Source organism: Oxyura jamaicensis, chromosome 3 (genome assembly GCF_011077185.1).
Source record: "Oxyura jamaicensis isolate SHBP4307 breed ruddy duck chromosome 3, BPBGC_Ojam_1.0, whole genome shotgun sequence".
Taxonomy (NCBI): Eukaryota; Metazoa; Chordata; class Aves; order Anseriformes; family Anatidae; genus Oxyura; species Oxyura jamaicensis.
Genome location: NC_048895.1, coordinates 111,110,823 through 111,135,192, shown reverse-complemented (window position 1 = coordinate 111,135,192; position 24,370 = coordinate 111,110,823). Strand labels below are relative to the sequence as shown.

The following is a 24,370-nucleotide window of genomic DNA, read 5'->3' as shown; positions in this document are numbered from 1 at the left end:
GCCGGGGCTCTCTTGGTTGAAGTGGAACGCTTTTTCAACATAACTTACAACAGCTTTAACTGTGATCCCTAAGGGCAAATGATTCTACAGACTGCTATCGAAATCTGCTGTTTCTTCAGTTATAAAAGGGAAGAGGAACTCGTGAGCCCTTTATTTTTGCCTTGGTGTCTCTAAGCGTATCTTAACAATGCTATTTTCTAAGTGTACACACATCTTTTTTTCCTTCATGATTAAAACCTCAGGTATTCGAAGGTTTAGAGTAACGGTTATAGCTCTCCACACGCATATTTTCAGAGCAACGTATTGTGAAAGGCTCAGTGAATACGGAAGTGAAAACTGAGGGTCTAAATGTTTGACAGTCGCACGCCAACTGACCACGTCCTGCCCTCTGCTCAGGAAGAAGTTAGTCACACGAGTAGAAAAGCAATAGCAACGGTGGCAGATCAGAAAAACGACACCTGGAATTGCCAGAGAACCTTTTGCCCCATGCCTTTTGTTTAAAAACACTGTCTGGATACTTGCTCTGTACCTTCTGTGCTTCTCTTTTGGTTCTGTCGTGCTTCAGTTCCCTTCCTCACATGTTATTTACTCTCAGTGGTGCCTGTTCCTTCCTTGTATAACTTCATTAGGCTCATGGGGATGTAGAACATAGCTGTAAAAAGCTGTTCTGCTTGTTCTAGTATGCAGTTTCTGTTTATTCATATCATGGGTCTTGTGGTTTGTGAGGCAAAGTTTGGTGTAACCCTTCCTGGCTTGCTTTACAGAGAGTTTACAGCTGCTAAATATAAGTTGGGCATCCTTCTGAGTATTTCTCATCTATGAATAGCATTTATATACTACAGATGACTAAAATATATAAATTCTGTTATTTTTATGGTGTAAAGAAAGGAGATTATATAAAATACTGACACAAAATTGATAAATGCATCACAGGATACATCCCATGCCTCTAAAGAAGTATTGCTTCTAAAGTTAAGTATTTTGGCATACTGGACTTGTTTCACTTCACATCCAATATCGTGCATTTGAGGTAGATAATTTTTTTTTGTTTAGATGTAATTGCCAAAGGTGAGCAGAAGCTACCAGGAAGGGTTTGTTGTTTTTTCTTTTTTCCCTCAGTAAATTTTGTAGTGTATATACATATCCCACCATATTTTGAGTTATCTTTGTACAGCTGTTTTTTCCTTCAGATCTAAGAATTTGTCAGTGATATAGTACGTTTCTGAGCTCCCCAGTCTCCTTGAAATAATGCCAGAGAAAAGGATTTCAGTGATTACAACATGAATAAGTGTAGCACTAGGAAGACAAAGCCTTTGCTTTTTGGAAGTGATTGCCAGGAGACAGATAGTGAGGCTGTGTTTTGTGCAGAAAGTGTACTGGGATTGTTCTCATGCAATTGTATGTATTTTGTCCAAGTTGACTGGAACAGTGTGTTATTTTAAAATCTTTTGGTTGTAATGTCAGAAAACCAGCCTTACTATGAGCAGTTAATTGGGTTAATGGGCTGCTAGAGTTGGGAGCTGCTCTGTTACGCTTTTTATTTGCACCGTGTGACTTAATTTTCTTCCACAGAGATTCTGTCTTTGAATTCACAGAGAAATGCTCTTCAGTGGCAATGCTTGTAATTACCTTTCAGAGTGTGTTTTAAAAGATCATCTATTTGTTCGTTATTAGCAAAAACTGAATTAGTAATTTAATGGCATCCTGTAAAATGCTGATTAGACCAGATAGTATAGATACAAGGTTAGGAGTTGTCTTCTACCTCTTTTTTTCTTCAAGGTCCAGTCTCCTCCTCCTCCTCATTTTCTTGTGTGTTGGGTATTGTGTGGTTTATTTATTTCTTTATATGTTTTTTTTAATATATTTTTTGTTTGTTTGCATTCGTTTACAAGGAGAGGCTTGAATCCCTCTTCTCCCCACTAATGGATAAAAGAATTTAAGTTTCACAGTGTCACAGAGTGGTTGTGTTTGGAAGGGACCTCTGGAGATCATCTGGTCCAACCCCCCGCTCAAGCAGGATCCCCTAGAGCACGTTACCCAGGATTGTGTCCAGATGGCTTTTGAATGTCTCCAGGGAAGGAGACTCCACAACCTGTCTGAGCAACCTGTTCCAGTGCTCAGTCACCCTCACAGTAAAGACATTTTTCCTCATGTTCAGATGGAACCTCCTGTGTTGCAGTTTGTGCCCATTGCCTCTAGTCCTATTTCTGGGCATTGCTGAGAAGAATCTGACCCCATCCTCTTCACACCCCCCCGCTTCAGGTACTTACACACAGTGATCAGATCCTTCCTGAGCATTCTCTTTGCCAGGCTGAATAGGCCCAGCTCTCTCAGCCTTGCCTCATAAGAGAGATGCTCCAGAGCCTTGACCCTTTTGGTAACCCTTTGCTGGACTCTCTCCAGTAGCTCCATGTCCCTCTTGTATTGGGGAGCCCAGAACTGGACACCATACTCCAGGTAAGGCCTCACCAGGACTGAGTAGAGGGGAGGATCACCTCCTTTGACCTGCTGGCAGCACTCTTCTGAATACCCCCCAGGGTACATTTGGCCTTCTTGGCTCCAAGAGCACATTGCTGGCTCATGGTCAGCCTGCTGTCCACCAGGACCCCCAGGTCCTTCTCCACAGAGCTACTTTCCAGCAGGTCAGCTCCCATAAATAAAAACCTGGCGTTTATTCCTCCCCAGGTGCAGGACCATGCACTTGCCCTTGTTGAATTTCAGGATGTTCCTCTTGGCCCAATCCTCCAGCCTGTTGAGGTCCTTCTGAACGGCAGCACAGCCCTGTGGGCATCAGTCACTCCTCACGGTTTTGTATCATCCCAAGTCATTGATGAATAATACTGGACCCTGTACAGACAGGGGGACGCTGCTGACTGCAGGCCTCCAACTAGATTGCAGCCTTCTGAGACCTGCCGTGCAGCCAGATCTCAATCCACCTCACTGTCCACTCATCCACCCTGCACTTCCCGACCTTGCTTATGAGCATATCATATCATGGGGGAAGCTGTGTCAGAAGCCTTGCTGAAGTCCAGGTAGACAACATCCACTGCTCTCCTGCCGTCTGTCCAGCATGATTTCCTTTTGGTGAATCCATGCCAACTTCTGATCACCCTCTTGTCTTCCATGTGCTTAGGGATGCCTTCCAGGATGAGCTGCTTTCCAGGGATGGAGGTGAGGCTGACTGGCCTGTAGTTCTGGGTCTTCCTTCTTGCCCTTTTTGAAGTCTGGGTGATGTTTGCTTTCTCCCAGCCCTCAAGCAGTTTTTAGTCTTTGGGTTCAATACTGTGTTGAGTTGCATATTAATAGTGCCCATTTTTGTTTGACTGTAATCTAGAAGCAACACACATTCTGTGGAAATGGGCTGTAATGGACTAAATGCCTTTATTGTTTGCTGTGTATTCCCTCAGTAGCGTTTTCTCATCTTGGAGAAAGCAATATTTGACAAGTCAGCTGGTCTGCGTTACTGAGTGGCGGCTGAGATGAATACATGCGTGTCCACTGAGCAGAAGCAAGATGAAAATTAACAAAATCCCTCACTAAATGGATCACAGAGCCAAGAAGTTTATTTTCTGAAATGATGTAATAGCAGAGTGCCACAGAGAGGGTACAGAGAGGGAAAAGTGGGCTATGCTTTTATTCCCTTTTCCATGATTGATTTTTGAACTACACAACAGAATTAAGCTGTCACTATGTAAGGGCTGTTCTGCCTTTATGTAAGTTGTATGCATTCCTTTTCTTTCTAGTACTAAAACTTGGGAAGTCTCCTGAGCTGATATTAAAGTGTTCTGACAGGAAAAATGCATCAAAATCTTCCACGGTTTTCAGAAACAGAGTTGTGAAACAGTGCTTATAAGTTCAGTGGGCTTCATTCAAACTCTGAAAGAGTTGAAGATATTGTGACTGTAACCGGTTAAATCTGTGCTCTAGATTAACTGTGATGTTTTCAGACATCGAGTTGTGATTGTGTTGTAATATTTATCTGGCAGTGGAAGTGTTTTTTTTCCACATCTTAAAACACAAAAATGCTGGTCGAGAGCAGGAATGAATTTATTGTGAAATAAACACTTTAAAATCATGCCGTTGAATTAGTTAGACATTTTCAAAATGTATACAAGACTAACTTAATTAGGCAAGAAAGCATTAGCAGTGCCTTAAGAGCTACTTGAGGGCACTGTGGTGATTGTAACACATGATCCTAGCTAAAAGTAGTACTGCCAACATCATTCAACTTGTTCAGTGGCAACATAGAGCTCTCCATTGTACTTAATTGCTAATAGGAACAAACACAGCCTTGGGATTGACATAAAGTGCTGTACTGTGGTCGAGTTGAAGGCTAAGCAGCATTTTTGTGCACTGTAATACCTGTGTATTTCTGAGTCTCTTACTGTAATTTCTCAGTCTGTGACAAAAAAATACTCTTTTCCATCTTGGAAAGCGTGATAATGCATCTTTGGTAGCATAAACCCATGGCTGCATTTTACTCCTGAAAGAAGTATTCAATGGTCAGCTATTGAAAACATATAAAGTGAACTTAAAAAAAATACATATTATTTATTTTCAAATACTGGCTTTAAACATGAGCTTGCGAACTTTCTAAAAAATACTTTTTTTCTTTCTGAAAGAGCGGGATTCAGATTAGTCTATTTTCTTGGAATGCCTCCCTGCCAAGTGTCGTGCACTGTACTGGATAGTCTGTGGTTTAGAATAAAGCTCTTAGAAAAAGTTAATGTTACCTTTTTCCATAGGAAAAACTATGCTTAGGGCAACCTGCATGTAAAGCTCTTCAAGAAAAAAAGCTCCTCTTAAATACACATATTAAAAAAAAAAAGTAAAGAGTTTACACTGAGGCTACCCAGCTCTTTCACAATTCTTTGAATTATACCCTGAAACACAGAGTCTGGTGAAGTTATTCACAACAATGTCAGTTAAAGGCAGGTTCCCAGGAAAGCTCATTTTAGCAGTGTGGTAAGATGTAGGATTTGCTCCGTTTCCGCGGTCTGCTGCTCTTCTGGGACGTACCAGGAGAAGGTCGGTGATGTGAGACGAATTGCGCAGCCTGTTCTTGGTAGGGCGGTACTGATACAGCTGTGACCAGGGGAGAAGGAGTAATTGTCGGAAGGAATCGATGTCCAAGCTTCTGTCAAAATATTTTATGGTCAGCATTTGTAATCCTTCTGTGCTTCCAGACTGGAGTCCTGAGTTAGGATTCCTAACATGCGTCGTGCCAAAGCAGCGTGGGCCACTGTGAACACTGAAAATTGTTCCTCATAAGTGCATGTGGCTTGTTCTAGGAGGCAGTCGTGCGTCTTGATCAAAACCCTGCCTTTTCCAAAATACTGCTACAGGGCCTGAAAAGGAAGTGGTGTAAGGACTAATCCGGCGAGGGAGCGAGACCTCCAAAGAATGCTCAGGAAATGGTGTTGATGGTTGGTGTGCTGCATTGCTTCCTGTGAACATTGGGTTTGTCCCAGAGTAATATTAATAAAAGCTGCTGCTCGAACGACTGTCTCTTGGTTAAAACGTGAAGCAGAAGGCTTCACCAATTGTTGTGAGAGATCCCATGGCAGTTGTGCAAGAGTGGCATACAGCTTGGGGTTACAGAAGATAATTAGCTCAGGTAATTACATTCTGATCACCTACATTCCCCTGCAGTTTCAGTTGGATGTGGTATGGTTTTGCATAGCCTGCCCTAATTGTTGAGTGTTTGCTGCGCTGTGGAAAAGTTTTCATTCCATTCTAGTGATGCTTTAAATTATTCCTGCGTAAAACTCTGAAACCCTCCTCAATCCAAAGCATCCAGCAGGAAGGAATCAGTGGTGTGAAGCTTTCATTGCTCTTAATTTGTATTTCTGTGACCGTTTCAAATGGCGCTGATGGTTTATTAGATATTTCAGCTCTAATGTATTGCTTTGTCTGTGGTTCATGTCACTCACGAACCCACTTACTGCAAAGGGAGCTGACTGATTTTCATCCTTTTTCATGGTATCACTTTTATTTTTTTGTACTCTTCATGCTTTGCTGCTTTTTCTAAATTTTTGTCTCCGAGTTTAGTGCTACCTTTATTACCTTTGATGGGGTTTTCATGGTTTCTTTTAACCACTAATTGCTTTGAGTCGTTCAAGTGTTGTTTTGCATTTATACTTCCCTGGGTTCTGTTCCTGAAGAAGTTGAATTTCTTCTTGCTTGGTAGCCATTGAACCATCCCACTTCTCTGCCGGTTGTAAGGTTAACGTGTTACCTTCTGTCAGCATTTTCATTTTGAACCTGGTATGTGTGTGCTGGAATAACTTCAACTCTAGTTTAACTAGGAATTAATGTTGTAGCTTTAGTACTTCTACCAGAAATAAGGAACTCATGAGCTTGTCCAAAGTTCCTGAGCAGTTTTTGTAGCATTTATTTATCTATTTATTTATTTATTTTTTTAATGCTTCTAGCAATGTATACGCATGACCTAGCTAGCTTAAAGCTTTTGAATAAAGCTTCTGGCCAGCTGTGCTCAGAGCAGATACTTTGGTTTGGGCATTTTCATGATCTGTAAAATGGGCTTTTTGCATTTCTCCAGAATAGAGTCAATATCTTAATTTTTAAGTGAATAAGTAGTCGAACTGAGCTATTGAGAGAAATTTAAGTTTTTCTTTCTGTACACAGGGAAGATGTTACTTGCATCAAAATTCATTGCAATTCATCATTCCAAGTATTTAATAACTACTTTCTATTATTTCTCTGATTTATCTTAGAGGCCTTGAACATTTATTATGATTTTAAATTTCAAGGCATTAATCTTAATATTTCATACTATGTTTTCATACAACGTTAGCTTGGTTTTACTTTTGAGATACTGTCTTCAAGTGCAATATAGATAGAGGTGCAGAAATATTTTTAATCCCATGTTTTTTTTTTTTTTTTAACACAGGAGGGCTACCTCTCTATTTGCTACAGACGTTTCCTTGTTAAGTTTAATGGCAGAAGTACCTAGTCATGTCCAAACATTGTGAAACAAGATTGTAATCATTTATACAAGTTGGCATAAATATAATTTTTTGCTTTGAAGTACTTCGGCAATAGCATTTAGAAACTCAGGGAAACGGTTAATATGGGTCTGACTAAAAAGCCTTCCTTCAGTGTTAAATTAGGAAGATCAATGCTTTTTAAACCTTTCCATGTGTGGATCTTCCAGGAAATCTTCAGGTGTGGACAGCAAATGAAGGCTGCCTCTTGACAGGCCTGCTGTTCTGGAGCTGTGTGATTTCAAGCCACTTGCTGTGCAGCTGCGAGAAGCAATACGCTCGCCAATGCTCGTGCTTGTCCGGCCATTTGATCGGCTGGGTCAGGCTCAGGTTGCTGGTCCAGCTGAAAACAAAGCCTCTTCCCCACTTCCCCTTGCCTTGTTTATCAGCTGGTGTTATAACACGATTATCAGCTGGAGATTCGCACTGTCACGCTGGGTTCTGGGAAGGCACAAGAGAGGAGAGGAGCACTTGTGGTGGAGGGCTTGGAGAGGGGCAGTGATGAGTGGGACAGACCTCAGCTCTCTGCGGGCTCTGGCACAGTTTGGCAGAGGCTGTGTGTAGCAGACTCTCCCTCTCTTTCATGAGCCTACAAGCAGCCCCTGGATTGCAAGAGTTTTTGGATGTCAGATGAAAAGCTGGCTTTCAACAGCTTGTCCTTTCGGCACGCAGCCTGGTTGTGAACAGGTGTCTCTGGTACAGGCAGGGTGAATGGTCAAAAGCATGAAAACACCCAATAAGCAAGTGGTGTAGGCAGAGCTTTCTATTTTTACCTTATAAACTCATAACTTTTTGAGAAGAGCTTTCACATTTAATAAATAATTTGAATTTTGGAAGTGAAGAGCTCTAGCAAATAAAATGGAAATCTATTGAAAGAATGAAAGCAGATCTTCTCATGCAAAAAATGGTGTTTTGGATGAATGAGTCAGAAAGAATCTATTCTGAAAAAGTTCAGGTGAGGGTAGATTTTATATTCTTAGGGCTACTGCTGACATAAGCATTGTTTACTGGAAAAATACAGAAATGGGATGATAAAAATATTGATCATCTTGCAATTGAGGCATTCTTTTCTGTCATTATCACCAATGAAACATAGCATTAATAGTTCTTTTTATTCCATGATCATCAAGCACTACTTAAGCACGAATCTGGTTATTTGCCCTTAACACCTGCGTTAAGGTCTGATAGATGACAGCGTGGAAGTGGAAATTCGAGAGCTGTTGCCAGAAGATGGGTTCTCTTGAGCCAACTCTGTTACTTTTCAAGCTGTCGGGAAGGTAATACAAGGTCCTTAATAAAACTTGAAGTTTTTAATAAGGTTGTTAATGTGCTTTAATCTAAATACATTCTTGTACGCAGCTCCTAGTCATTTGAAGGCCCAGGCAATAGGATTCTTAGGACACAACGGTAAATGTGTAGCATGTAGCAGTGCATGCTCTGCTGGCATGAATACAGATGCTACAGGCGACCTGGAGTTGAGTCCTGTTGCCTTCTTCCTCAGATGAGTGCATCAGGTCTCGCCCCTTCCCACCAAGCAGGCAGTCAGACCCCGAATAGAATGGGGCTGGTGCCACAGAAATGTGGGGTCAGGATGGGGCCAAATGAAAACATGTCAGTCCTGGAGTGTAGGTAGTGCAGTGTGCTGTATGCGTAAGGCAAGGTGTGTTCCTGGTTTGAACACTGATTAAAACCTTTCAGTTACCAGAAAACATGCAGTGAACTTAAAAGAAGGCATTCAACATAGATTTTGACGGGGTTTGGTACATTACTGTCAGTCGACTTTATCACGGTCATGGTAGAAAATTAGTTTTATCTAGTAACTAGTGCTTGAAAGCAAATAGGCAAAACTAGAAACATCTCAAAGGGGTTGTGAAGTCTTTCAATTTTCCGGCTAGCTTAGTATGCCAAGCCCAAAAATGCATTAGGAAGGATACCTAGTTCTTGCCTAGCTTTCAGCAATCAATCTTAAAGGAGGTCTTTAATGCCATAGTGCTGTATAACTTAGTATTTTAAGCTATGTTTTTTACCTTCTTGCAGAAACTGATAGATAAGGGAGCAAGTGGCTTATCCAGAATCATAAGATAGACAGAGGGTGGATTTTGGCTATTCTAGTGGTATGTTTGACATGACGTTACAGATCAAATACAGCAAAAGGAAAAGCATTTGTTAACTGAATAGTTATCTGAGGGCAAAGATGAGAGATCAGCTTAATTAATTGGTACCCGGGGACACCTTCTCATGGTTTTTTCCATGAGTACAAGTTTTCTTTTGGAAAACAACTCTTTTTTTTTTTTTTTTTTTTTTTTTTAACCAGAGGAGTGAAAATATTCATTAAATACCCTGAGTATTTACTTTCTTTTAATGAACAGCCTGTCTCCACATGGTCTTTGAACAAACAGGTAGGGGAAAACCAGATCTTCAGCAGACTTTTTTTTGCATGCTTTATTTTTAAAATATTAATACAGATTATTAATATTCAGAGGCGTCTGAGAAGCTGTGTTGTTTTTCACGAGCTGCATTTCAAATGAGGTCAGAAATAACTGGAAGACCTGGATTCGGTTTCTCCAAAGTGCGTAAAAATAAGTAGATCGCGAGATGTCTGAAGTCACTGTTGTCTTTTCAAAGAGTGAAACGAGGAGGAAAAATACTTTTAAATATCCAAAGCTAAAGGAGAACTGAAGCTAGTAGGCATTTGTGAAAACCTGTAGCTGAAACACATTTCTTCATTATGCTTATTTTGCTGTTTTTAATTAAGACAAAAGTAAATTTTGGGGTGTTGCTTGTTTGTTCAGTGAGGCAAAAAGAACAACTAATTAAAATAGGCTGCTTTTTACAAAATGCAGGGGAATAGGATTGAGCAGTTGAGGATTGAATGCCAGTTGGTCTTAATTTCACGTCTTAGACATGGGAAGGGATCAAAGATAAGGGAAAAGCATTCTTACAAGGAGCTGAAAGGATTAAAATACTCGGTTCAAAACTCATGTCTGATTTGTGAAGTTGTATGAGCGATCATGGTAGCTTTCTGGGTGTGGTAGAGTTAGTCAGAGGAAGGGTGTGACCCGCAAAATGTATGGCAAGGAGAGCAAGTTTAACCATCGTGGAAAACTCAAATATATCAGGGTGTCTGCGTACCTGTGTTTTAATGCAGTTGGACTTTTGGAGACCAGAGGGAGGCTTTTTCTGAAATGGCAAGGTGTGGTTGTGGTTTCAACGTCGTGTCACCCCTGCTCAAAGATGGGCTGAACTCGTGCTCGTGTACTTTGAGATGGCAGTAGGAGGTAGTTCATGCTCCTCGTGTGTTACCAAGACTGAGGGACTGTAGCTAGCTTTGGATGTTCAGACCAGGAGTAGGAGTTGTTTAGGTGTTCTCCTGGCCAGGAGATTCAACTTACTAAAAAAAAAAAAAATCTCCAAAAATACCACCAAACCCAAACTTGCAAACCCTTCCATGTTCTCTTCAATATGCTAGAAATAACCATTATGTTTTATCTTGAAAATTAATCAGCTGTAATGCTTTAGCTGGTTGGTCTGTGTGATAAACCTGATGGCAATCAGTCGTTGGTGAGCAGCTCCATGCTGTGTGTGTGTCCTCCAGTCCTGCTCAAAGGCTGTAGCAGTTCGGTCACTTCTTTTCTAGGACGACAAATGGAGGAGGAGAATTTAGTTTTATTCATTGATTTCTAGTTTGTGTTCTTTCAAAACCTGTCTCTAAATGTGATAACTAAAGTTACCTTAGTATCAAGTTTTTATTTTGAGATTTAGGGGTGATTTGGAAGAGAAGACAGCAATGATATGCTATGTCAGTGTTCTTGTCGCACCTCCGTGGATGTGTGTATTATAAGATGATAAACATCTCTCAATCTTTCTACTCTTCGTGCAAAGTAAAGAAAGCAGAGATAAGTATGCAGCTGTAAGTATTTTATTGCTTTATGTACTGGTTTTGGATTTGGTTACTAGATAGATCGTTACCACCATTCAGCTGGTGTCAGTGAAGTTATGTTACACAGTGTGCCTGCTGCTGCTGCAAGACTCTGGGTGTAGATTCTTAGCTCCGCAGCTCACTCAAAGTACTCCTTTGGCTGTCAAACTCAGTTACTCTCTTGAGTACGAAGATGATAACGAACGCTGTTTCTCCATGCTAGACCAAGGATGTTGTCTTCTTAACCCGCTGGCTATTAGTGAGACACTGCATTCAGCTACCAGTGAGTTTCCTTCAGCGCCGGTGTTTCATTAGGAGCTCTGAGTTCAGTGCATTAGTTCTGCAGTTACATTCTTCTGCAGTTACATTCTTCATTTCTTAATTTTTAGGTTTGATGCTTTTATCATGCATTTTTCTTTCTAGTCCCAGAACATTTTCACACTGTCTACTGTTAAGTAATAAGTTTCTGGGTTGAAACTGAAGTACTGTTTTTAATCATTAAAGGTATAAATGGTTTGCGACCCAGTTACTTGAGGGAGCAAGCAGAGTGCAGAGGAATCATTAGACCTCTTTTGCTATAAATGGGAGGAAGTGGTGGGCAGGCTGCTCTCTGTAAAGGTTTCTCAAATTGGAATTAATTTCTTTTCTTCTCGCATCTCCCAGTTCAGCTAATCTCTTGAGAGTAATAAAAACTCCACCTCCGTGTTTTACTGCAGGTAGCTGACAAGGCTGGATGGCAGTCTGGGTGTGAGCTGATTCTCTAGAGCTTAATTTTTTTAAGAGTGTTATCTGGAACATGGAATTTGGATACTTACTAATAACGTGTAAATTTTCAGTGATTTCTTACCGTTGGAGCGTTGTTATTACCTCACAGCAAGGTATTTTGTATGTTAGGGGATCTACAGCAGGTGTGCTAACTGAAGGTAGGGTTTGGGCCTCAGTGTCTTTAAATTTGGCCTCTCTTTGTGCTTGCACCTCGCTGGGACATGACTGCTCACTGCGTTGCCTTTGACCACTGCATAGCCAGGAGGAACAGAGGACAAACCAGGAACATCAGCCGATTTTTGCGACTTCAGATGAGAAGCAGGGAACGGGAGGACATGCAGAGAAAGGTGGTCATTGGAGACCTGGGAGGAGTCAGGATTTCTACACGGGAAGGGGTAGGGATGGAGTGTAGGAAAACATGCATTATTAATTTCCCTGCTCGCAAAATAGCTTTAATGTTACCCCTCATAAAGCTTCACTATTTGTTTGTTCCCCTTTCTGAGCTTCATTTTCTCGGCCTGGCCGAGCCGGTTTGAAACTGGTTCTGTGGCTTGCCTTGAAACCCTGCTCCCATCCCTGCAGAGCCGCTCGGGTAATTTCAGAAAGTACCTCCTAAAACCGACTTCAGTAGGACATGCTAACACGCAGTGGTGTATTTATGTAAGTCCACAAATTAGCTTGTGGCTGGTCAGGGGATAAAGTACACGTACACATGCTTACGGTGTTCAGAAGGGAATAAATACAGCATTATAATAGGGAAAAATCAGGTTTGTGTGGGCGCTGAGCGTCATGCGAACTGGCTGGCTGTACACTGTGTTGTACAGTGGAGGTGCTCTGTGCATACAAGGGGCAGTTGGTAGCTGTGTTGTCACTGTACCTAAATCCGAGGTTCCGATCCCAATTCCTGCTTCATGTAATTGAAAGTTTTGCTTCTGATCTTCTAGTCAAGATAATTACGAATACTAGAGGGAAATTACTTCACTTCTTCGGGAAGTACATCAATGAGGAAGAAAGCTGTTTCTGTTCTGTTCTGTTGTATTTTGGTTTGTTGTTGAATTCCGAAGACTGAATAGTAAGATAAACATCTTGTTTTCCCCGGGCTTACCTTAATAGGTAAACTATAATTAAAAGTACCTTTAAAATGGCATGTGAGCGTAGGCTGGTTAGAAGCTAATAGGAGATCTTTGTATTCAGGATTTTCAGTATTATTAGAAGTATTTACCAATATTTAAGCTATAAATAAAAACATATTCCATAAATAAATTATAATCAATACCATATTTACTAATTTGTTAGTATTATTATAAGTATTTAAGTTAATATTAGTTTAAAAATGTCCTTGGGGATAAAATATTAAGGCATGACGTGGACAGCACGTTTCACTTGCAGCTTTCTATTCCTGTTCTCACCTTTGCCTTTTACTTGTGTGTGTTTTTTCTTTCTTGCATTATCTTTTACATTTTTCTCATCTTTTGGTGAAATGATTCAGCTTACTAAGCAGGTGAGAAACTAATCCAGCTGAAGAAAAGTGAGCATCTGAAGCTGTAGTGCCCTGGTTTGGTTTCCAGGTGGGTCAGATAAGCACCAGGATAAGACGGAGGGGGTTGCAGTGGTGCTGCTGAGCCTGGGGTTCAGTGGTGTTGAGCTTCTTTGGGTCTGCTGTCTCCCCAGACTGCACTGCGGCCAGTTTTCTGTAGGCTTTGCCACTTCCTATATGTGGTGCTGTGATAGCTTTTCTTCCTCCTAAGCTAATCTTTTTTTTCCTCCCCCTTGAGTGCTCGAGAGATCCATACTTTGATTATCTGTAGTACAAAGCAGATGGTTTTTGCTGATGAGCCAGATGAATAAACTGGACTTTCACAACCATCTCCTTGCATACAAGTAAAACTACCTTTTTTTTTTCTTAGTTTGTCCTCACTGACAGCTCCTGGACATAGATATTTGGAAATTGGTTGTTGCAGAACATACATACATACATATATATATGTGTGTGTATATAACTCAGAAGAACAATCTTGGTTTAAATTTTTGGTTTGCAGAATCCAGCTTTTTCCTCCATAGCTCATCATGACAGTCGCAGATCCTCCTAAGTAGCCTGTCCATGCACTTACTCATGGAGAGAGCTCTCACATAACTCCTCCTGTCTTTGAGTTTCTATCTCTTATTGCTAAGAAGCCACAGAGGAGGAACTCTGGTAGTGTTGTGGTGCTTTTTCTAGGTGTTAGGACTGAAGATTTAGTGTGTGTAATGCTGCTAACAAGCACATGAGAATAAAAGTGCTGTGGAAGTACGTATGCTTTCAGTTGCTCCTCGGTTGCATGTTTAGCAGTAGAAGGAAGATACTGCAAAACTCTTGCAAGAAGGAAGAGTGTAATGTGACTCTTTAAGCATTTTAAGTACGAAGATAACATCAGTGGGATAAATTCATGCTGTGTTTCTAAGTATCTTAATTTTACTCAGTCCTTTTTTCTCTTCATTTTACTATTAATTCATTTTCAAGTAGGGTAGGGGTGGCAGTGTCATGTAGGAGATGCAGAGTGCAATGGGTGAGAGAACCGGAATGCTTGTTCAGGAAAAAATGATCAAATACACAAACGCATAATATTTCAAATAAAATATCTTTATAATTTCCTGTAAAGTTTTCAGAATAAATATTTTTAATATTTTGGGCAAGCCAACCACAGAGTTTGACAGGGGAGTGAGTTTAACCCTCAGAGTGCCTGGCTTTATTTATCATCAGTTACACCTGACTGTGTTTCCATTAATTCAAGTCATCTTCTACCAAGCTTAATTTTCTTTTTTTTTTTTTTTTTTTTTTTCTACAAGGGCATATAAAAACAAGCCAATTAAGTATGGTCTGATGCTTTTTTTTTTCTTCTCAGAAAGATGAAGGTAGTGATGGTAGTTTGAGCGATAGCCACATATCTCCTCCCGCCAAACGTACCTCAAAACATGCTGATCCTGTGTGCAAAGACAAATCAAAATCACGCAGTACTGGGCAGCGAGAGGAATGGAGCATCTCAACTGGACAGTCCAGGTAACTTGGTGCTAAGAGAAAAATGAAGTTCTGTCAAATTTACCCATATTTTTGACTCGCTTCCTCTGTTTCTGCAGTGAGCTGCAGCTTACACTCGAGTGTATTTTTGAAGCATGCTATTTCATATAGTTTCCTTGTTATTTTAAGACTCCAGGAATGGGGGTTACATCAGTCCTCTCATCTGTATGCTTTCTTTCTATGCAAATGTATGCTAAAATGGAAGCTAATTTTTATTTCATATGCAGTCTGAATTCTAGATTGCTGATACATCCAAATTTAGTGACTTAATTGGTATTTTTATGTACTTTGTCTATAAGAAGAGTTGACATTTTAATAAGGAAATCAGTATTTTTGCTATCTTACAGGAATAGATAATGGTCAAGTTTCTTTCCATTGTTGTTTTCCTTTTTTCATTGTCTCTTCCCTGTTTGGCTACCAAGACTGAAGTAAACTACTGTGTTTAACTCAATAGAGGAGTAATTTATTTCACTTCCTAATTATTGATTAATAAGATTTTCAAGAGCATGTGTTCACATGATTACAGGTAATTGAGAGAGTGCAGACTATATGTTCCTGGGCCATGAGCATTCAGTTAATAGTGATTCTTTTGTAGATAATATTTCATATTTATGAGCAAATTGGAGTTCTTACAACACTTGGTATAAAAGAGTGACTGCAATTCACTACAGGACAGTCATCTGCTAGGATGACGTATTTAGAAACTACAGAAATCTTAAAACAGATTACTTTTTGTTTGCTTTTACCTTTTAAAACAGAATAAATTGAATATAGTATGTTATGTGCCATGATCATCTAAAAATGTACTGAAACTCATGCTTTTTGTTCATAAAGGTTTATATAGGTTTGTACTGTAGATATTAGAAATGCTAAGAGATGAAAACATGCTTAATGCGGCTGGGAGAATTTAAATCACCGTGTCAAATGAAATTTGGTCAGGATACCCAAGCTCATGTTGTTACATAGAATGTGCTGTGACATGTCCATGCATCTGAGGTTTTTTGGTTGTTTCCTGTCAAAATCCAAAGTGCTGTGCCTAATAACAATCTTGAGTCTTTAAGACTTTTCTCAAAGGTTTTGTTGCTAAACCTTCATTATAATCAAATTTCACTTATTTAGTTGTGGTTTCTAAAAAACTTAAAATATCTGACCAGAAAAACGTTACTGGAAAGTTGGGTGTGCACATGATTCATAAACGTGGCTCTTTCTGTGTTGCTTCCCAACCCTTGCAAAAATCCTTAGGTTACCTTTGTTTCATAAGCGTTACACATTTCTCAGGAAAATAATAGCAGAAGCCCACATCTTCTCTTCTTCCATTAAGTTGACTTCTTTCTAGTGTGTTGAACTCTTGGTCACGTTCAAATTCATTTAGTATTACTAAGATTTCCCCTCTTTTTCCTCTTCCCCCATTAAATTCATTCTAGCTTTTCAGTTTGATAACAGGGTGTTCCTTCCTATCCAGTAGTGTTATGCAGTAAATGCTATAGTTCACTTGTCTGTAAAATACCTGTTGTTTCCGAGGGTGGAAGAGAGATTAAAATATATATATTTTTTTTCCTTTTCTGTGACTTATTTTCTCTTTTTGTGTAACAGTATTGACAAGTTACTGTTAACAGTCTTTCAATAACTGTAGAGTTCTTGTTCATTTATATTTTATGCTAAGTATTCTTCCAGACTGTCTCATAAATAAGATTTTTTCATTTTTAAAGATAAAAAGTGAACAATTGTTTATGCAGTAAAATTTCACAAAACTCTGGAATCCTTTTTTTTTTTCTCAGTGTGAAATAGTGGAATAAAGTTAATGTAAAAATAAGGACTATCAGAGATAGATAGAGGGGCACTAATTAAAAAAAGGGACTAGTAAAAGGGATGTTTGGATAACTGGGGGGGGTTCGTGTAATTGGTATTTGGCAGTTGTGCCCTCATTCCAGTGTTGGGCATGAAGCAGACTTCAGAGACTGAGAGTCTGCTCTTAGTTTCACAAAGGTTTTGAAGTCATGGTTTATTGTGCAACGTTTTTAAGTTGGATTTAACTTTTAAAGTTTTATTTTCATTGTGTAACTTCTGCTTGGTTAAGAAATGAAAACATTATTTGTTTTTCTAATCTAATTGTTTCCTAGGTTAACTTCTCAGCCTGGTGCTACACTACCAAATGGACGTAGCTTATGTAAGTATATTACAGCCAACCCTTTAGTATCTATTTTTACATTTAACGATTTTATGTTAATAGTTTTTGGTTGCATATATTCTTAATAACTTTACTGATTACTTGTTTTGACCCAAAAGTTTACTGTTTTGGCTCAGTTTCCTTCTGTCAACATCTTGGATGCTCTCTATGGACATGGGGAACATTCTCAGATGAAATTCCATTTCTCTTCTCAATTCAGACCTCTTGGCCATGATCTCGATGTTTTCCTTAATTACCAAATTTACTGTTAGGGACTAATTTTGGCCTTCCTCTCCCAGCTGGTCTCTTTAATTTAACTTATTCTCTTTGCTCGTTTAAGATTTGGCCTTTTGTGGTTCTTAACATTACTTACTCCGTTATTGCTCTAGAGAGACCTGCCTTGTCTGCAGCTCCTCCTACCTTGGAACAGCTTTCCTCTTTGCTTCTACTGTTCAAACTCACCATCTCATTTCATAACTCAGCTAAAACCATATTGTCTTTCATGTCCCCTTTTCACAAATTGTCTCATTTAATTCTATGTTGACTCGATGTAAATGTTAACTCATTAAGCATTTTTGGTATTTTTTATTATTTATTGTGGTGCCTAAGGAACAATCAGGAGTGGGATCCCTTTTTGTTTGGCACTGTACAGAGTAGCTGGTACATTGTTTATGAAATCAATGTGTTGTATCTGACCTTTTGATGTTGCATTTGGAGGACTCAGAATTGAAACTGGGGGCCAAGTGTGCATTTTAATATTGATGTTGACTTAAAAATATTGAGTGGATATTTGAATACCAAATTTTTATCTTAACATAAGATCTATAATATAAGGAAACAAGCTCGAGTCTGAAGAAATAGCTTCAAAAACAATTTTGATAGGAATGAAAAAATATATATTTCTTTAGTGTATATGAGGGTGCTTGTATTGTGCTCCTTAGTTACTTCTGGTATATTGTTCTTGTTAAGTATTCTGCTTATTAATTCTTGTTTGTGAAAATGTTGTTTCCTGCATTTTAAAGTAGTAATACAAATTTCTCTTAGCTCTCAAAAGCCATCCCCTTCGAGGGGAAAAAAAGGGAGATGGGGACCATGCTTGCATAAACGGAGATATAGAAGTCAGAAAAAGTTGTCGGTCCAGGAAAAACAGATTTGAAACTTTGAATCAGAGTTTATTGTTTGATCAGCTAGTAAACAGGTATGTGGGGATACTTCAGTTGTATTCACAAAGCATCATGATGATTTTGAAATAAGTTAGAAAACCCTGTCTTCCAGTGCCATCTCTGTGTTTGACTGTGAGAACATAACAGTATGGAGGCAAGCCAGGTTGTGGTGTGAGTTAAGGCTGGCTGCTGTGCTGCAACTGCCAACGTTACCCATGCGCTAAATGCAAAGTAGCTTACTGGACTTGTGCTGAGGAGTAAGCTGCTTTGTGTTTACCCCTGGATAAAACCGTGTGTGTTGGCAGTTACTGCAGAGTGCCTAACGTGCTGTAAATCTACACCCTGGTTTGTCTCCTAGTAACCTGTTTATGTAGTGATAGCTAAATGTGATGTAAAGTAGTAATTAGCAACAACACTTGGAAAGCTTTCTAGATCTTGCCTGTATGATTTTGATCATAAAATATCAAAAGTGTGTAGCTCTCTTTTTTGTTGTTTTCTTTTTTTTGTTTGTTTTTTGTTTTTTACCATTTGTTAGTGATTCACACAGGATTGGTGTCACTTTTTGACATTTACTGTGCAGACAAAGTAGGTCAGAGAGGGAGGCACGGTCTGGTCTGAGCATAGGAATGGGAGCCAGAAATATTTTCTTGAATTACTATTTCTGTGTGGCCCTGGGTAGGTCACTTAATGTGTGTCAACTTTCCCACCTGTAAAATGGATTTTAACAGGCACATCTGTGAGAGTTTGCTTGCTAGTGCTTGAAAAATGATTTATACATAAACAGTTAATTGCCAAGTATGATCTTTATTGCTAAATGTATTGTTAATTTTTTTATTCATTAAACATTCTTTTCAATTTACCTAGTAACTGCTTGGTATCAGTTTACAAATTTATATTCGGTTACATTTATTTTTCTAGTTGCAGTTGAATCTCCCCCTCATCAATAATAGGGAAAAAGTCTACCATGAAGATTGTAATTTGATAAGATCATGGTACTCAAATCTATATACGAACTTCTACTGATAACAGTGTGTCCAATAATCATTGGAGGTTTTTAAGAACAAGTTAGATAAACATCTGTCAGCAGTGACTTAAGTATTGTTTAGTTTTCTCTTGCCTGGCAAAGTGGGTAGACTTCTCTAGCCCCCGACCCCCAGCCCTGTCTTCTTTGATAATGAGTTAGAGCATAATTTTACTTGAAGTAGTAAATGTCACACATCAGAGATACTTGAGAAAGGTTGTTTAAAATTGAGAAGGGCACTCATAATAAAATCTTGACTTTTTTTGACATCCATGGCCTAAACTTCCATGGACAACTTTCTAGGCAGGGTTTCACTCTTTAGATTTACTTTTAAACAGCTTGAAAGAAAGGAAGTGAAAATTTCTGCCTTCTTAAAATTACTATATGGTTATAGTAGAATTCCAGAGGAAATCCATTACAATCACCATAGAGAGCAGTAAATAGGTGGTCAGAACAGGTGGCCAAATATTTGCCTTAGTTTGCGTAATTCCCTGTTGTTTTCTTCCTTAGCAATAAAGCATTTTGGACAAGGTTCTAATTCACATACCAGCATTGTTTTGCAATCTGTTTACAAATGCTTCAGATAATGAAAATGTAGTCTAATTAAATAATAGATGAGAAGTGGTAGAGTAATGAGCTCAAATAACGAACGTTGAAGCTCTAGGTGTTACTGATCTAACAGTTTTAAAATCCTTCATTTATTGGTGGCTCTATGAGGCCAGGGTAGGAGGGATACATAGCTTACAGGGTGGAGACATAGACTGCTTTCATAGTATCATAATTAGTGGATAAAAAGCTTTACTATCTTACTCTGCAGATCTGACACCTTCCTAAGGAGTTACAGATTTGTATGCTACAATCTGCACTGAGCAAAAACAGACTTTAAAACTTTATAACCTAATTTGAACCTGTAGCGTCAGCATTTCTTCTTATGCATACTTTTTAGTTTAAATTCTGTAGGTTCATCTTTCAATTTTCTTTATTGCAGTTAGTGTTGTACTTAACTGATAGATTCAGGAAGGTACCTTAAAATTTTCACACATTGAGCCATTTATATATTTAGTCAGCTTGCAGACCTTGGAATAGCCATAACAGACCATAAAAATAGATATGTTAAGCTATTGGGTACTGTGTGAAAAGTTCTGCATGCCTACTGTTTTAAGACTGATTTTTATTTTTTCTTCTATTTATTTTGCTAACTGTTGCATATATTTTAGTACTGCCGAAGCTGTCCTACAGGAAATGGATAATATTAACATCAGGAGAAATAGGCGGTCTGGGGAAGTAGAGCGGCTGCGAATGTGGACAGATACAGAATTTGTAAGTGCAGTGTCTCAGTTCTTGGATAAAAGTATATGTGAAAGGGGAGCACGTTTGTTTTTGTAATCCCCATGCTTCTGTTGGTAGCTCTGCCAAAAGGTTTCACATCCTCATCAGTGGATAACATTAAAAAACTTGATCAACTCAAATTCAGAAGAAAAATCACAGAAGTGATATGTATGTTGACAGAATGTTAAATCTGATGAATTGATTGTCATGGCGTCATGATGTGCTGTGGTGGTTCTCCTTTGGTTTGAAGCACACTCAGGTAGTCTGAAAACAGGACCAAGGACTGTTACGTACTTTGTTCCCTAAAGCAGCCTCATACTGATTACTAACAATGTATTAGACTAAGTATAGAGGGGTTTATTTTACCACCCCTTAAATTTGAAAATGCTGTTTTTGTAGCCTACGTGTGGAAGGCTCTGTTGAAAAAAATAGTTGGGGGCTAGAAACTGTATGTAGTATTACTTCCTGAGCTGTGGGCTAACAATGTAAGTGAAGTGGGACAGTTACTGACAGGGGTGTATGTTACTTTTATTACAGGAAAACATGGATATGTATTCTCGAGTGAAAAGGAGGAGGAAATCACTGAGGAGAAATAGCTATGGGATTCAGAACCACCACGAAGTGTCCACAGAAGGTGAAGAAGAAGGTATGGCTTGTACGGGATTGTAAGGCTTTGTCTGAAATAATTATAAAACAAGGCCCTCCTGAACATAAAATAGCAATATATTACACTACAGAAAATAATTTGGTTTTGGGTCTGAATTTGGAATTATGTAATTGACCAATTAACAAAAGTATTGTGAGTAAGTACATTGAAAAAGATTTAGGCATCCCTACAAATAGTTTTCTTTAAACAAAGCAATCCAAGTTTATCTGAAAGAAGTGGAAAAAAGCCTGATTTCTAAATATGTGTGTTCTACATTCCCTTCTTCTTGTTTCCTGTAAAACAAAATATTGGAAACTTTCCTCATATTCCCTGTAACAGTCCTCTGTGTTGAAATCAGGATGTGGTACATGTAGCCCACAGCTCTGCGTGTTCTAATTGACTCGTTATTTCTCATACAGTGGATGGCTGTTACCAGAAAGACTGTGTAATGGTCATTTCTGTGTCTTTTCTTTTAATGAAAGTATTAATTAAAAGTCTCTGTTTTCTATCCATCTACTGAATTTTAGAAAGCTTGTAGAGATATTCTATTTGAAATTCTGAATTCATTTTAAAAATTTGTTTGAAACTGGCCAGTGGGTTTAAAAGGTAGGGGAGGAGGAAGGGATAATGGCCAACTCTAATGGCATGATCAACAGCATGCTTGGTTTCCTTAGGAAACCAGACTCAGACTTGACTTAAGAGATCCATACAGGACACAGCATAGTGTCTTTTGATTTTGAACTAAAACCTTGCTGTAGGTTATTTGGTCTCCCAGGTAATAAGAACACAGTCTTAATTCTGAGGTCCAGGGACAGAAATAGTGATCATATTAATAGATGGATCTATGTGGTAACTTTATTATACGGTGTGTTGATTTGCTCTGTATAAAAATGATACTGTGAATCTTAAAATTAGAGTTATTTTTGTGCTATGTCAAATATTTGATTTTCCCAGGCAGCTATGGGAAAAGAGAGAGAAGAAAGGCATTTTCTTAATTTGAAGGATAATTACCGAAAGAAAAAGATGACAGATACTTGCACTTCACAGCTAAAACTAATTTGATTATACTTATTTTTCTTTCTGTTGCTTTTCCAGAACCTTCTGTGGGAAACTGGAAGAAGTTTTGACAATAGGCTGTAGATTTGTCTTGGTCTTCAAATTGCTAGTTATTTGCAAATCAATGCTAATTAGTAGGAGGGGGATAGTTCTCAATGGCCATTAAAATGTTTAGGGTAAGGATTGTTCTGGCATCAAGAAGACGAGTTCTGAAATTTTTCTCTTCACTTCCAACCCTTCCCAACAGAGTCTCAGGAAGAAGATGGAGATATAGAAGCAGAAGAAGCTGAAGGAGAAGAAAATGACCGACCGTATAATCTAAGACAGAGAAAAACTGTTGAAAGATATCAGGCCCCTCCAATAGGTGAGTGACTAGACAGGGCTCGTACAGTTCTGCTTTTCTGACTTCCAAAAAAACACAATGGGTGCAGGAAGGGAAGTTGGATGACTGTTCCTTACCCCTGAAAGAGCTCCCATGCAGTGTTTAGTGAATTCCATTCCTGCCTCTGTTTTCGTTTACCATGTGAATGTGACTACTGAGAATAATTGTTAAGTGTGGATTGTTGTAGCATCTCTAGTGTTTGCTGCCTTGTTGAACTTTGCAAATACTGTCATATACTGGGCTCAGGGTTGCAAAGAATTTGTTGGCAAAAATTGAACTTCGCCATCTAATTAATAATTACATAACTAAGCTGCTGGTTTCTTTGCTTCTTGAGTGATAAACCTAATTCATAACTAGATAAATCGCATAGCAGCAGTTGCCACATTTTGCAATGATGAGAAATTTCTTTTCTTAATTAGAGCTAATGGAGAAAACAGCGATAAAATTATTGGTAAGGGAATAATCTAGCATTTTTGCAGCTACATTTAGATGAGTTCATTTTTTTTAACTGATGTTACAAACCTGTAACTTCTCTTATTCAGTGCCAGCTCACCAAAAAAAGAGGGAAAATACACTGTTTGATATTCACAGATCTCCTGCGAGAAGAAGCCATATCAGGTAAATGTCAGTCTTTTGGTACGTAGTTGTTTACTCTCTCTGTTTCTATTAGCTTTTGATTTTCAAAATATTCTTGAGTTGTATGTTTTCACCCATGCATATGAATGGGTCTTGAATTATATCTCAGGTTCAGATCCTGATCAGCATACAGAAGTGATTTTCACAGCATTTCATGAAGCTTTTTTAGAAGCTTTGTGATGAGCAGTCTGGAAACTGTCTGGAAACGGGTGTTTTGCCCCTGCTGGAACAAGAATTCTGCACTGCACACCAGATTTTTCTGTAAAGGCTTTTATTTAGTGTTAAGTTCCAAAGCAGCAGTTCAGATAATGTCCGTTTTACTATTCTACAAGAAAAACTAAGAGTGATGTTTTTTTTTTCTTCAAGTTCCATCTGAGTAGTATTAGGAATTGAACCTAAAGTTAACCAAAGAGGACTTTTGACTTGGATCTTTTGCGTTAAACAAGTCTGTAATGTACTGAGTTCTCTTGTAAACAGACAAAAGGCTTTATTTAACAAAATAGATGAGTTTTTGTAAAACCAAACTTACTCAAAGCTTTAAAAAGCTTTACTCTGTAAAGCTCTGTAGGACTGTACAAATTTCTTTGCCATATAATGTATAATTTTGAGGAGAATTTTATTGCTTGTAGAGTATATTTTGTTGGATGATCTCTGAACTTTTAATTGCTAGTAAGATGGAAACAGTTTGGAGGCAATTATCACTTCAGTTTTAGCATGTTTATTGCTCCTCTTCCATTTTATCTGTATTTCTCAGGGTATTTTACATTCCTATAAAAGTTCTCCCCAATTGCATAATGTTCTCTTTGGTATGTTTTTAAATCTAGTTAATTTTTGATCATTTTGGTCAAAACTGTTTTGCCTAATCTTCCTTCGGCAAAAAGTAGCTCATCAATGCATTATCATGTTCATACAAACGACAAAGCTCACTGTATTCACTAAAAAGACATGAGTTTTCACATCAGCATGATTCTTTCATAGTTCATGCAAAACAGCACTTCTTCGCTGATTAAATAAAGAGTATTTTTGTGTACAGATTATGTAATAATGTACATTATCTAGTATTTTGAAAGAGTATTCTGAAATACTGTCGTACTACAATAAGAAATGGGTCGTGCATGCTTTGAATAGTAATTTTACTTAGATTCAGAAGTTAAACTAACATAATACTTTGTGAAGGTGGTGCTGCAGCCTTAACCTCATAAAAAGAGAACATATGCTTTAGGA

The 24,370-nt window shown here is 38.6% G+C and overlaps 1 protein-coding gene across 1 annotated transcript in view; it reads left to right on the top strand.

Moving 5' to 3' along the window:
• ATAD2B (ATPase family AAA domain containing 2B) overlaps positions 1-24,370 on the top strand; it is an 86,736-nt gene that overhangs the window by 6,106 nt on the left and 56,260 nt on the right. The window contains exons 3-9 of the mRNA XM_035322030.1: positions 14,571-14,728; positions 16,867-16,913; positions 17,958-18,111; positions 20,315-20,417; positions 20,964-21,072; positions 22,376-22,492; positions 23,053-23,128. Of these exons, the coding sequence (XP_035177921.1) occupies positions 14,571-14,728; positions 16,867-16,913; positions 17,958-18,111; positions 20,315-20,417; positions 20,964-21,072; positions 22,376-22,492; positions 23,053-23,128 (764 nt within the window). The remainder of the gene's footprint in view (positions 1-14,570; positions 14,729-16,866; positions 16,914-17,957; positions 18,112-20,314; positions 20,418-20,963; positions 21,073-22,375; positions 22,493-23,052; positions 23,129-24,370) is intronic.